At 29.3% G+C, this 14,185-nt stretch overlaps 1 protein-coding gene across 1 annotated transcript in view; it reads right to left on the reverse strand.

The window, feature by feature from the left end:
- Window positions 1–11,069: 11,069 nt before the first annotated feature.
- The window catches only part of LOC107441975 (soma ferritin), a 9,496-nt gene continuing 6,380 nt past the window's right edge, over window positions 11,070–14,185 (reverse strand). Inside the window, exon 4 of the mRNA XM_016055395.3 lies at window positions 11,070–11,416. Coding sequence (XP_015910881.1) covers window positions 11,270–11,416 — 147 coding nt within the window. The 3' untranslated portion in view covers window positions 11,070–11,269. The remainder of the gene's footprint in view (window positions 11,417–14,185) is intronic.

Below are 14,185 nucleotides of genomic sequence, written 5' to 3' on the forward strand. Positions count from 1 at the left end.
ACAAAGCTTCGAAAAACAGCGTTAATATATATTTTAACAATCGTTATAAAAAGATGAGGTTTCAATAATGTAGGTATAAGCGGTATCGAGTTAATGTGTACCTAAATAAACAAAACTTTTTATGAAGGTTCGTTGAATCAAATATTTGTTGAAAACCGCAGATACTTGACAAAAGGTGATCGCATTTTATTCAGACTGAGCAAAACTAAGTGATGTTTAGTTATTTTAGCCACATTTTTAATCAAATTGGAATTGATTATAATTCGTTTAAATTTGATGAAGTGTTAATTTTTTTTTCTTATATAAGGTATTATTACGCATACGCAGTCAGCCGTGAGCGAATTGATTGTCTTAGATTGTCATCGATGGTATAACATCTTGAATGATCAAAGTAAAAACCGATAAATCGATAATGGATCTTTATAGAGCCGTGCTAGTTCAGGGAATAGAGCGTTCGCCTTTCAATGAGGTGAACCGGGTTCAAATCCCAGAGATGACTGGTCGATACGAATTTCACACCCTGCTCGCACTGACCGCAGTGCTGACGTAAATTATCCTCGGTGGTAGACGGATCATGGGTTAGAGTCCCCTTGTCATCAGGCTAAAAGTGAGAGGTTTGTATGGTTTTCCTCTCCATGTAGCGCAAATGTGGGGTAGTTTAATCAAAAAGTCCTCTACGAAGGCAAATTTCTCCCAATACTTGATCCAGGAGTTCCCTTGTCTTCTGGATTGGGCTCAAAATTACAAGACTACAGAGTTGAGCATTAGTGGTCGTAAACCCAAAAATTGCGTCAGCTGTTCAATGGCGATTATGAAGATAAAATAAAGTGGTTTATACTTCCATGCATTTTATTAGTTTTAAACAAATACGGGGCTATTATCTTTTGTTTATATCTAAATAATAAAGCAATATTAGATTTAATTGTTTGGCTTGGTTGCCATAGTTATATTTTAAAACAATATCTAGCAGTTTTTTAAAATTTTGCACTGTGATTGATTAATGATTACAGGAGTTGCGAAAGATAAAAATTAAAGGTATTAAATGACACAGTTGTTCATTTACAAGCATTATAAATATTAGATAACCTGAGAATACAACAGCTGCAATGCCTCAAAGAAAATATCAAATTGTATTTTTAACAAATGATAAGCCCTACCGCACATTCTTCCCCTGTTACGTCTTATGATTACCAAAGTGATTGGAATCAATAGAATCACTTAGATGATTGGAATAAATAATTCGGAATCCGAATTCGAATTACCTACTGAGGGATACTCAAGGATTCAAATCCGTAAATGATTCAATAATGAAATGGATAAAAATTATACATCAATAATAAAAAAATATAATTTTATTTTTATTTTCTTTATTCATTTCTTATTTTCATTTTCTTCGCAATTATCATCACTTTCAGAGAAAATTTATCAAATTCATGTGATTTAACTCGTGTTTGATTTCCATGGAGTTGTCTAAGAAATTTTTTCCATGTGAATGATCGTTATTATTTTTTATAATTGTATTCACCATTGAAGGCCCTAAGAAAATTCAACGAGTCATTAAAAAAAAAAAAATCCTCATTCTTGAGATTTTGTTGTTTCACACAAATCTACACCCAATCACGGGGTGTGCGCAGAGAAAGGGGTAAAGGAGCTCCATTGATTTCAAAATGTTATTTAACGTATACATGATTTATCGCAAACGATTTTAATTTCACTCAGTGTCATTTTGTTGGTGCGGAAATGCTACTTGTATTGGTGTCATGAAAACTGAATAAAATTTAGTGTCAATAAAAATATTCCCTACTGATATTTTTATTGACACTGATATAATTATGACACTGATATAATTATCTGTAAAAACAAATTTACCAATTATGAATGATTGACCAATTTTAAGTAAATTAAAAAATGTTTTTTTTTGTTAAAGATTGCATTTAATTTTATATCATGAAAATTAGTTAGCTTCAGAAGAGGTTTGTTTGAAATGCTTAGTTTTTTCTAAAATAACTTTTTTTTTTTTTAGCTAAACTATCTAAACTCTGGAAATAAGCCATTGATAGCATAGTGCACTCTGACTGCAATAAGAGTTTGTTGATCTTTTTCAGAGTTAGTCTAATGTGAGCTCTCTAAATTAGAGTCTCACACAAATATTTTGAACACATTTTAATCTACTTATTTGTATTGCAAATATTTTTTGTTTTCATATTTTTTTGTGTTTTCTTATATGACCTTTTCTGCATTGGGTGCAGAGGTTTTCCCGGTCGCTAAAAGAGGTTTTTATGGTCTCTCCTAAAGGTTTTTCTTTAACACAGAGTCTATGGAAAAAATTCCGTACCTTCCAAAAGTGGTCGTTAATAGAGGAGGCCGCTGTATAGAGGTGGTCTTTCCTGGAGGTTTCACTGTATTAGTATTTCCTGTATTGCATTGTCACTGTATGAAATAAAATTTTATAACTGGTAAATCTTTGACTCGAGCAAAATATTTTATGAAGTGTAAAATATGATTTTCAAACATATTTCAACAATGAAGTTTTAGGATGTAAAAATTTAAATATTCGTTGTGTTAAGGGGAAAAAAAAGTGAGAATGTTTTGTGGGAAATAATTTTTAACCCTTAAATATTTTTTTTTATTAGCGTTGCATGAAGAGAAATAAAAAAATCGGTTATAAACGTTTTTTCCATTTTTTTTAAAAAAAATTAAGTGATTTTTTTCCCTCACTGTAAGTGGATCTTTTTTCCCCTCACTGTAAGTGGATCTTTTTTTGTTCAAACATCTTTGGTTAGTGGGGGGCCTCAAAATATTGTCATTAGTATTTACATGTTACTGTGTTTTTATGTACGTAAAATTTTAAATATTGTATATTAGAGTTTAAAAACAAATATTCAATTTATTCGTTTCAAAATATACATCTTTATTTAGATCCCGAAAAAGGAAAATTTTAACAATAGGGTTAAATTAAATTAGATTTTTTCCCTTTCAATTTTCCACGAAAATACTTTTTGCTGATAAGAAAATATTTCATTAATAAATCTGTCATTCGCTTTATTATTTTAAAAAGCATAAAGGCCGAGATAGTTTGATGGGTAGGGCGTTGGCCCATGTCCAAGATGTCCCCGCCTGCAGGTGAAGTAAAATGGCGACTGTTACATGTTAAATCTGTCGGGTCACAAAGTCCTCCATGTTCCCATTACAAATGAAACCTCTGGAGGTACTGAATTGGAGATTGATCGTTCTCTGTTTGAGGTCAAAATTATAATCTGTGGACAAATGAATGGATGTAGGAATGGGTGCGTCTTATAAATGGGTTGTGACGTGTGTGTGGCTGAAGACATATTCTTGGTCAATTGATGGCGCCACTGAAAAACAAGAAATGCATCCTCTGCCTTAAATACATTTGGTTTTACCAAGCAGGCTTGGTGGATTGGTAAGTGGTATTAGAAACAACAAAAAGCACAAAAGTATGACAAAATTTTAATTTCTTCGCTTTTCAGATCAACTTTGTGGGCTTAGGTAAATAAACTATTTAGGACCACAAAGTTTCTCCTTATCATTGAAATAAATATAATTTTTTTTTTCTCATCGGAATTTCATTCCTAAAGACGTATAATAATAATATTTTCCCATTAAAATTTTATCCCTCCAAAATTTACTACAGTTATAATGATTATTATTTATGTTTTTAAAGAATAATTTTATGTATACTACATTAGTGACCCATAGACGGGAGGGATTTTACGTTTAAAAAGAAGGGCACCGTTTATTAACTTAAAAAATTTTTAAATGAAATTTTGATTTTAAGAAAGTTGTTATTGTGCGGTGCCCCTAAATATGTGGAGACTAAAAAGAAGTTTTTAAATTTTTAATATTTAAAATAAAAATCGAAAAATAATGACTTTTTTTAAGCATTATTTTCTTTTTCAAATATAACCTCTCCCATACATTTAAAGAACAATTAAAAGTTATCTCAGTATTTCGTGTTTTTCTAGTAGAGCATTTGACCAAGTTGCTATTGGAAACTGCAATACGTCATTCAAGTAAATACTTTGGGAATTAACGTTTCTCTTCATTTTCCCGGCTACGAGGTTCTTTAGTCGACGCCATTTTGAAAATGAAATCGAACGCAATGAAAATTGTGTTTCCGCCAGACGCGCTTTTATCTGTTTCGCAATATGTAAGTGATTTCAAAGGAAGCAGTCACGCAAAGCTTAAGTAACCCTTTTGCCAACCCCTACCTTGTCTGCGCCGACTTATACGATTTTTTTTTCCCTTTAAGAAGTCTAGCGATTTTTTAATTTCTTCACTTCATTGATTTTATTCGATTCAAACCAGAATTGATGAGTTTTCTTATAATATGCCAAGATAGATGTAGTATCCATGTCTTATTTTTGTTTGCTGACCTAGATTTTATTTTATCCATTTTAAGATCTTTAAGGTCATTTATAGTTTGAGCTTGCTCATATTTTTCTTGCCTTAAACTTTTGAAAATTAAAATTACACCAGTAAGCATTTTTGGGAAAAAAAATCGAATGGAATTGTAAAACTACCGCTGCTATATCTCCTCTGATTCTGCTTGGGCTGTAACAAGGAACCTGTAATCTTCATGTTGAGAAAGATAACCGTCAAGAAGCGAAAATAACAAATCATTAGTTTATTTATGAAAGTAAGATGATGATGATTAAGAGCACATATTATCTTCGTTTGCAAATACCCACCCTTCTGACAGCTGCAGTTTGATAAACAGAATATACTTTTTCCTTATTTACCGCATTTAAAGAATTAAAGAGAAGAGGTCTCATCAAAATATTCGAATTTTAGTTGAAATACAGCGAGGAGAGGAAAAAAAAATAAAAACACCCTTCACAACATAGCTCTAATGATCGGATTTTAACGTACTAAGGATAATTCTTAATGATTCGAAGAGTTGGCGTTGAATTAATCCTAATTACTTACGTTTAATAATTACGTTACCTAAGTACTTACGTTTAATCTTGCCATGAAATAAGGTACAAAAACACGTTTTCATTACCCGAATTTCGATTCTTGACTATCTTCAAAAAATGAAGAAATATGATTTTAACAATTAAACCAGAATTGTCAAAACTCTGGGTACCTTTAAGTTATTTTCTTCTTCTGTGTATTTCGCTATATCTCTAAGTTAATTCCATGCAAAAAAATTACTTTGAATAAATATTTTTCATGTTTTATTATCTTATTTATTAACAGTTTAAAATTATTTTTAATTGTAAGTTAAACACATTTTTACATAAGTGTTGCAGAGAATTTTGCACACAATTATGGAACCATATGATATTTAGACAAATAAATAAATTTGGTTATATACTGACATTAAATCTAACATAAAAATATTTTTATTAAACAGATCTTTTTTAAATAATTTGGGAGAACTACTTATCCACTTATAATCAACTAAATAAAATTAATATTGTTTTTATTGTATTTATTTTACATATGCTTCTAAAATATCTAATTACATCTTTTAAATACAGATTGCAGGCCTATTATCTTTACAAGAATGAAAAAAAAAAAAAAAAAAGAACAGTGCTAGATTGCGCTAGAATATGACAATTTGAAAAGTTATAGGTTTGGAATAATTTTCTACTATCTTCGTATTGATCTAGAGAGCGTTTTGGGGAGTGAAAAATGCAATGAATCCCTTGTCGGCAATAAGATTATGTGTATTGGTAACTTGTAAAGTATCTACCTGGAATTAATACTTAAGTACAGTTTGATGTAAAAATATAATGTTTGGAAAAAAAATGACACTTATTACTTCGATGTTTTATAACTAGGTCAAAAAAAGGCAATTTGTTTTTGGAAGAAAAAAATACTAAAATTTAAAAAAATATGTATATATATATATATATACTTTTTTTTGGTAAATAGCTTTTGCCCTATACTGATATACTTGTTTAAATGTTTTCGAAAAAACTATAGGACAAATAGTTTTGCAAAAATTACTCACTCACTTAATGTTTTTTCTTTTATTTCAAGGTGCTTCATCATTTTCTGCATTATGTTTGTGAAGGAAAATTCATTTAAAAGGTTAATTACGTGTCCTTCCGTCATTAATGTGCACTTTTTTTTACAAATAAATAAAAAAAAAACTTTTGAATTAACTTGCAGACGACTGGCATTTTCATTCTTAAAAATTAGGCAAATCTTTTGCAGTTTATTCAACCTAAACTGGATGTCAAGGTCAGCTACCGAACAAGGCGTTACAGCAACCTATTCAAATGAGTCAAGAAGCAAAAGCAGGAGGCAAAGAAAAAATATGTTAATTATAAGATTGGAAATAAACATATGTTGTGAAGTGTTTATTACCGATGGCCAAACTTCAAGGTCTCTTTGAAAGTGATTGCTGAAAGTTTTGAAATTTGCATCACGTTGATTGTTGTTTATAAATGCTCAGAACTAAAACACAACCTGGCTCCATGACAAGATGAATAAAAGCGGATATTAATGGGGGATGGTGAGCAACTGCGAACAGGGAGCTCTATCCCCTAATATCGTTATAAAATATTTAACGTTTTTTCTTCTTAAGAATCATTAGTTAAAAAGTGAGTATAATGGAGCTAGGTCCAAATAGAACATACTTCGCTAAAAACGATGTGATAATTGCGATCAGAAGCTTGGTTGATAAAAAAGAACTGTTTTAGAATTTTAAAAAATTGCCGAAATAAACGTGAAGCGCAGAATAAAAATTGAAGGTAAATAAACTGATGAAAAAGAATTTTCAGCTTATAAAATTGTTAGTAATAATAATAATAATAAAAATTCGTAAAAAGAAGTCTATAAGCTTGCAAAATGAAACCTGCATTAATATAAATTTTATAAAATGTATATATCAGTGGTTACCAACTGGCGGGAAGCCTTTTAAATTATCTTTAAAAATTATCTTTTTATTTATAAATATATAATTTTATGTATATGTAATTGTAACGAAATGTACGAGACCTATATTTGAAAGATAACAGACTGTACTTGAAAAAAAAAAAATTTAAACTTAGGAATACAAAATGTGCGACACAAGAAGTAATAAATAAGAAATCATTTTACGTGTTAACAGTATATAACGATAACCTTATTTAATACAACAGTTCGAATTGGAAACAGTTTTTACCTTATTATAGGTTTTTTTATTTATAAAATTGAGATGTTAAGATTTTTATATGACAATATCTAATCTCTCTTATTTTTTTTAATGTATTCACATTTTGTTGCTACTTTTGACATCAAGTCAAGCGCGAATGAAGATGTCGAAGAAGATAGTCATTATTCAAAGCAAAAAAAAAAAAAAAAAAGGCACAAAAAAACAATTAAAATTGCAATAACTTAAAAAAAAAACCCCTCGAGTTTAGTTTATAAAACGAGAATCATCAAATTTCAATTATTTCTGTGGCCAACAGAGTGCTCAACCTAGTAAATTTTTTTTACGTCTAGAGCAGAGGTCTCCAAAGTGGTCTATATAGACCCCCAGGGGTCTATTTAACAAAAGCGGGGGTCGATCTGAGACAGGGGGGCGAATGGGGGTCGATCCGAATCGAAAGGGTCGATTGTGGGTCGGAAAAAAAAAACAGTTCTCAATACGCAAATCACACATACCTAATTAAGTATGTAAAATTTGTGAATTTTTTTTATAATTGACTCAATATCAGTTTCTTTACAAAACATAAATTAATAAACGTATATTTATTGGGGTGAAACAAGTATTTACGTACCACCGCGCAGTGGCACGAACTCAGCGCAGTTTATAAGTCATATGCATATGTGCGCTTGTCCAAATGTCACGTGTGACGAGCATTGACGTACAAATGTAAATATCATACGCAGTTTCAACTATCTTTGAAAACTGTGTTGAATATTTGCAGTGTCATTATTAAAAATTTTATAGTTTTGGATAATTAGTTATTGTTTCGATAAAACCATTCGTTTGGTTTAGATATCAATTTTAATTATCAATGCACAAAAAAGAAGGTTAGCAATAATAATATGGATTAGTACAGCCCGCGACAAAACTATAGCACACTTTGTATTTTTTTACGAAAATTACTAAATTGACTAATTTTGACGAAAATTGAAATTGACCAATTTTGAACCCAATATAGAACCTTGCAAAAAAACACCAGGCACCCATCTCATTGATCAATTGCCGTAAATCTTTAGTTACTTTACTTATTATATCTACTTATGCATAATTACTTATTATTTACTAGTAAGGTTTTTAAATTTCAATATTAAAATATATTTCATAAAACTATTGTTACACAATGTACTATTACTTTAATAAATGTTTAAAATCATAAAATAAATGTACAAACACAGTATCTAATGGAGTTTTATTTTAATTAACAGAAAATTACTTTTGTGGGGGGTCGATGGAGATTTCGAAAAATTATACAGGGGTCGATGATCAAAAAAGTTTGGCGACCCCTGGTCTAGAGTAACAGTCAATTATCATCGAATTTTTATTCCGAGAACAATTTCCCTAAACACATTCGTGATTTCCAGTTTCTAATGCTTTTATAACGTGCGCTGCCTAACGAAGTGTAACACCCAAAACAATGGCAGGAGTTGGCGAATTTTTAATCCAATAAAAATTAACCAAGTTTCAAAAAGTTTAATAGTCAATAATTATCGAAAGTTTATTTACTTTTTATTCCATTTTACTGCGAGTACAATTTTCAAAACGCCTTCGTGATTTCCAAAGTTTCAAAAAAATTCTTAATATTGGCTAGTTTTAGGTGATGGTCCCCTGTGGCTTTCTTTCAATTATTATATTTCTGCGCAATGATTTAAAGGACATTAACAATTATTGATCTACTTTTATTTTAAAAGCTCAGCAAATATGTTGTAGGAAGAAAGATAACTGTTAGAATTTTTTTAAAGAAGATATTTTTAGGATTACTTATTTTTTATCAGAACTCAAGAATTTTTATCGAACATAAAGTTCATTGCGAATATTTTCAAGTACTTAGAGATAAATTTTGATGGAATCAAAGAGTTGTGAGAAAAAGCGTGATAAGTGTTATCTTACATTAGGAACTATCTCTGAATAGCAACTACATATCTCAAATTTAAAAAAGACGTTTTAAATAATTTTGTAGTATAATTAAAATATTTACTTTTAAGTAACCATAAATATATAAATAATACACTATTAGAAATTATAGAGCATGCTGAACCGCTATGTTAGGAAAAAAATTCAAATTTGCTAGTCTTACTAATGGTGTGCTAAATTAAATCACATGATTGTACTTCATTAACAGGGTTAGCAAAATTATTTTTTTTCATATTAATATTCATTATTTAAAAACAGCTATTCTTTATAAAATGGTTAAAATTATTACAAACCAAACATAGAATGAATAAAATCATACCTAGTTATTTTGTTCAAGCTCAACATTCCAAAGAATTTTAAATACAAGAAAGCAATTAGATATCCAGCAAAAATAAGTTAGTTTAGATTAAAAAACTGGACAAAAAAAAAATTTGCTTTAAGTTACTCAGACGACTCTTTATTATTTTTAGATATTAACTAAGTTCAAAAAGCACTTGTATTTAAATAAACATGAAAACAGACTAGGGGTAATATTCAAATAAATTTATTAGCAGCAAATTATTTTACATTTTTAATAGAAAATAATTTATTTTTTTGTCTATTTTGAAATGTAATAATTCCCCCTTTCACTATTTTTTTAAAAATACAATTGGTTCAATAATTTTTTTAATACCTTAGTTTAATTAAATTAAAGATTTAAAAAAATAAAAAGACTTAAATCATGCCCGATAGCACTATATTATTCGTTTTATTTGTATGGAAAAAATGTTCAATTTAACATTGTATAACTTCTCTCATTAGTCCAATATTGAACCGATATTTCTACGAGCGTAAATGTTACCGTATAGGACCGAAATCTGGCAATTCCTAGGTTTTCATCACGAAGGTTTGGTTGCAGAACAAAATCGAATCATTTTGAGCCATGTATTGAACTTTCAACAAGCCACTTATGTAAATGCTAAGTTTTACAGGTAAAACCTAGAATTTTATAGACTTCGGTCTTTACCATACCGCATGAATTACTGATTGGCGTAAACAACTTAAATGAGAGGTATTAATAACAGGGTTCCCACTCAATTTCAGAAAAAGAATTCCCTGACTTTTCCAGGTAAATTTCAATGAAAATCCATACCATATTTTATCTATACTACGAAATTTTTCATTAGAAAATTTGGATTTTTTTTTATTTGTTATGCCGTATTAGATTTTTTGTGTAAAATATATATCATTATATGAGGCAGGAAGCAATTCAGTATGTCTAAAATGTAAAATTTTTACAATAAATTGTAATAGATGTTAGAATTATTCAACTCGAATCTCAATAACTGAGTATTGTTATTGACAATTTTAAGACTGGTTTTTTTCCAGGAATAATGAAGGAATTTTCCAGGTTTTTGTAAAAAAATTGCAACTTTCCCTGATTTTTGGAGTTGAAATAAAATTACCTGACAATTACAGGTTTTCACTGACCTGTGGAAGCCCTATAATAATAAACAACAGTGTTCGATAACTTTCTAATCAGAATTACTCTTGGTTCATTCTCTCTAATCAAATAATTCTACGATTGAAAGAAATTTTCTTACTTGTAAATACGTTATTTTCGATTATCAAAAAGGAAAATAAACCATTGTATGTTAAAATTCTATATAAAAAAAAAAAAAAAAAAAGCACAGAAAATGTTGTGGAATAAAGCTTTTTTCATAGCTGCATACATGAAAGAGAAAAAAAAAATCCAGTGGATTTCAAGAAATATAATTTTCGTACTATTATGTAATATCTAAAATATCTCAGGTGCAAGCAATTTTAAAATACGAAAACCAGCGTGCACTCTATATTCCCCGTGCACGCTGGTTTTCGTATTATAAAATTGCTTGCACTCTATATTCGAAATTGAAGAAAATAATAAGTTAATGTCTCTTTGAAGAGAAACAAATTGTAAGTTTTTGAATGCAGGATCAGTTGCTAAAACAGGAAAATAAAGGCAAAAAACTTATACGTTACTGAATAATTTATTTTTCTTTTAGTTTTTCTACAATTGTTTTTTTTTTAAATTTATCTATTGGTATTGAATAACAGAATAAAGTTCCAAATAGTAGGTTTTTGTATAGTTAGAAGATAATAATAAAACGGGGTTGACAGACTAAGTCATTCACAGACTGAATTTAGTGTGTGCCAAGCTATTAACAGATTTTATTCTTCCCCGTGCAGGGTTTCTTTGTCGAACATGTATTCTCCGAGTCCGGTTCCAACACGCTGCAAGTTGGTGATGTAGCCAGACAGTTCTTTGATGGCTTCTACTTGCTCCTTCAGGTATTCACTTTCAAGGAAATCGCACATCTGAAACACAAAATACGTATTTAGTAGTGCTCAGAAAGGCACAAGAACTGGAAGAACATATATACTGCACTAAAATGCAACACATAAACAGGGTTGGTCAAAATAAATAAGAAAAAAAAAATTTCATTTTTAATGATTTAAATAGAGTTTTATTTTTTAAATTTATAAACCAAAAGCACCAGATAAATGTTTTAAAATTAGTTATTTCTGTTCAAGCCCAACATTCTAATGAATTTTAAAAAGATCAGGAAGCAATTTGTCAATTAGATATGCAGTAATAATGATAAAAAAAAAACATTAAGTTACTCAGGGTAGAACAGCATTGATACAAACTACATATTTAATAAGTTCTAAACTTCATCATAATGGGAGGGGGGAGATCCCTAGTTTGCCTCAGGTTTTATTAGCAGATGCATTCAATTCTATAGCTTAGTAATTATGAGTCCAGAAGATTGTGAAAAACTAGCCATCATTTCCATCTAAGAAAATCTTGCACCAATTTGCATGAAAGCAAGGAAATTGTAAATTGCAGAAGGATCATAGGTCATACTTTCATTTTTTTCCCGATACATTTTAGAGTTGGGTATTAACTTCATTACTCTCCTTATTTGCATGAAGCAGCACAAATTTAATCAGTTTCAGAGACATTAGAATGTGTTTGATAGACAAGTATGCCATAATTAATTGACAGGACTCACCACTGATGCAATTTCAATGGTAACAAGAAAAAAAGGGTAGACTTTAAAAATTTTGGTTGCTTATTTCAGGGTAAATTATGATCCTAATATGTCAGGGAAGTTATACATTTCCAAATCACTACACTACCTAATTTATTTTTAGGACAGACTTTTCCTTCAGGATTGGAGTATCGAAAACATCCAGTATCTGCTATGATATATTTCCAAAGTCCAATTTCCAACTCATAAGTTGTGCAATTTCTTTTTTTTTGAAATCGACATCACTTATTTAAAAATTGTAAGTACATATGAATACTTCTGAAACAGATGCTATATTCATAATTTGAATGGAGTGGAATATGAAGAGTAAAAAATACTTGGGCAACAGTTTTTAGAACAAACAGGAGGTTTTTGCAAAAAAGAAGAATAGAAGGTGAGATAGGTGATGCAAGATAGGTATTACATTTTTAGTCAGGGTTGCCACTCAATTCTGGAAAAAAAAAAGTCAGTGTTTTCCCTGTATATATTATGCACGATATATTAAGAGAAAAAGACAATTACTGGGCTCTTGTGTGAGCTATTGTTGGGCTAACTATATTTATTAGTTTTAATTGCTGGAAAAACAGCTGAACATACTTAAATAATGCTATAGTAAATGAAACAGTTTAGTATAGCTGAAATATCATGGTTAAATGTCCCGCTTTGAGTGGTCACCATTTTTTAAAAGACAAAAATAAGAAACAAAATTCCCTGTATTTTCCCAGTTTGTAAAGAAAATATCAAAATTCCCTGCATTTTCCCTGTTATTTTAGGTGATTTTCAAATTCCCTGTATTTTCCAGGTTTTCTCTGTTCTCCCTGTGGAGTGGCAACCCTGTTAGGTAGTTAACAGCGGCATTTGAATTTGCCACAAATGGCCAAGATTTCAGATCATTTCAGGCAGAATAGTATCTACTGTACGGTAATTTTGTTTCAGGTAAGTAAAGATTAAATATTAAAAAAAAAAAAAAAAAAAAAAAAAAAAAAAAAAAAAAAAAAAAANAAAAAAAAAAAAAAAAAAAAAAAAAAAAAAAAAAAAGGAAACAGCTTTGTTTTCATTTCCACCAACTTATCAATCATGAATGAATATTTTCAAACAGAGAAAAGGAAAGTTTAAATTATGATCAAATATGAATAATAACGAAAGGATTAACAATTCCTGATTCATATTACACTGAAACAGGCTTGACATGATTAAAACTAGATTTAATCACGATTTAAATCAGTTTTTTTTTTTTTAAAAATCATTTAAAACCAATTAATAATTTTAAAAATAAATCATTGAGTGGAAAATATTTTTTTTTTTATAAAATATTACATATATATTTTTTGGGTTGTGATTTTTTCTTTTTCTAATGCCTGGTCTCATTGATAATGAAGTTTTTACCGTTAGAAATAATGAAAGGGCAACATATGTAAAATTATTATGCCTCAAACTAAATTGATAATTTAAAAAAAAAAAAAAAGTGTGACGAAAAGTGGATAAGAATGGTTATGACACTTTTGAACTGAAATTTTCTATTAATAATGTGTAAAACAATTTGCTGGAAATAAACATACTTCAATTGTAGCCTTTTAATTTCATGTTTATCTAAATATTTTTTGCTTTTAGAGCTTGTTTAGAACAATGGTAGAATAACAATAAAGAAACACTTGCTTTGCCCAGAATAACTTAGAATAATTTTTTTTTTTTGCATTTATCTTTTGGATATCTAACCAACAAATTGCCTTCCTTTCTTTAAAGTTATTCAGCTAATAAATTAATTTTGTGAAATATTTTAGCTAAAAAAAGTATTTTTGCTATTTCATCCTTATTATATAATATTATGCAATAAATACTTTTTGTTAGTTCTATTCAGGGTTGGCAAGATTTTGCCGCAGGTGGAAAAAACCATGGTAAATACCGGTAAAAACCGTCCTGGCAAAAACAGGTTTTTGCCAAGCAAAGTGGCAAAAAGTGGCAAAAACCTATATTTTCCAAGATGAGAGGACAAAAACACATTTTTGATACAAAATTATTCCTAAAATTGAAATATATACTATGAATATAAATA

Source organism: Parasteatoda tepidariorum, chromosome 3, assembly GCF_043381705.1.
Source record: "Parasteatoda tepidariorum isolate YZ-2023 chromosome 3, CAS_Ptep_4.0, whole genome shotgun sequence".
Taxonomy (NCBI): Eukaryota; Metazoa; Arthropoda; class Arachnida; order Araneae; family Theridiidae; genus Parasteatoda; species Parasteatoda tepidariorum.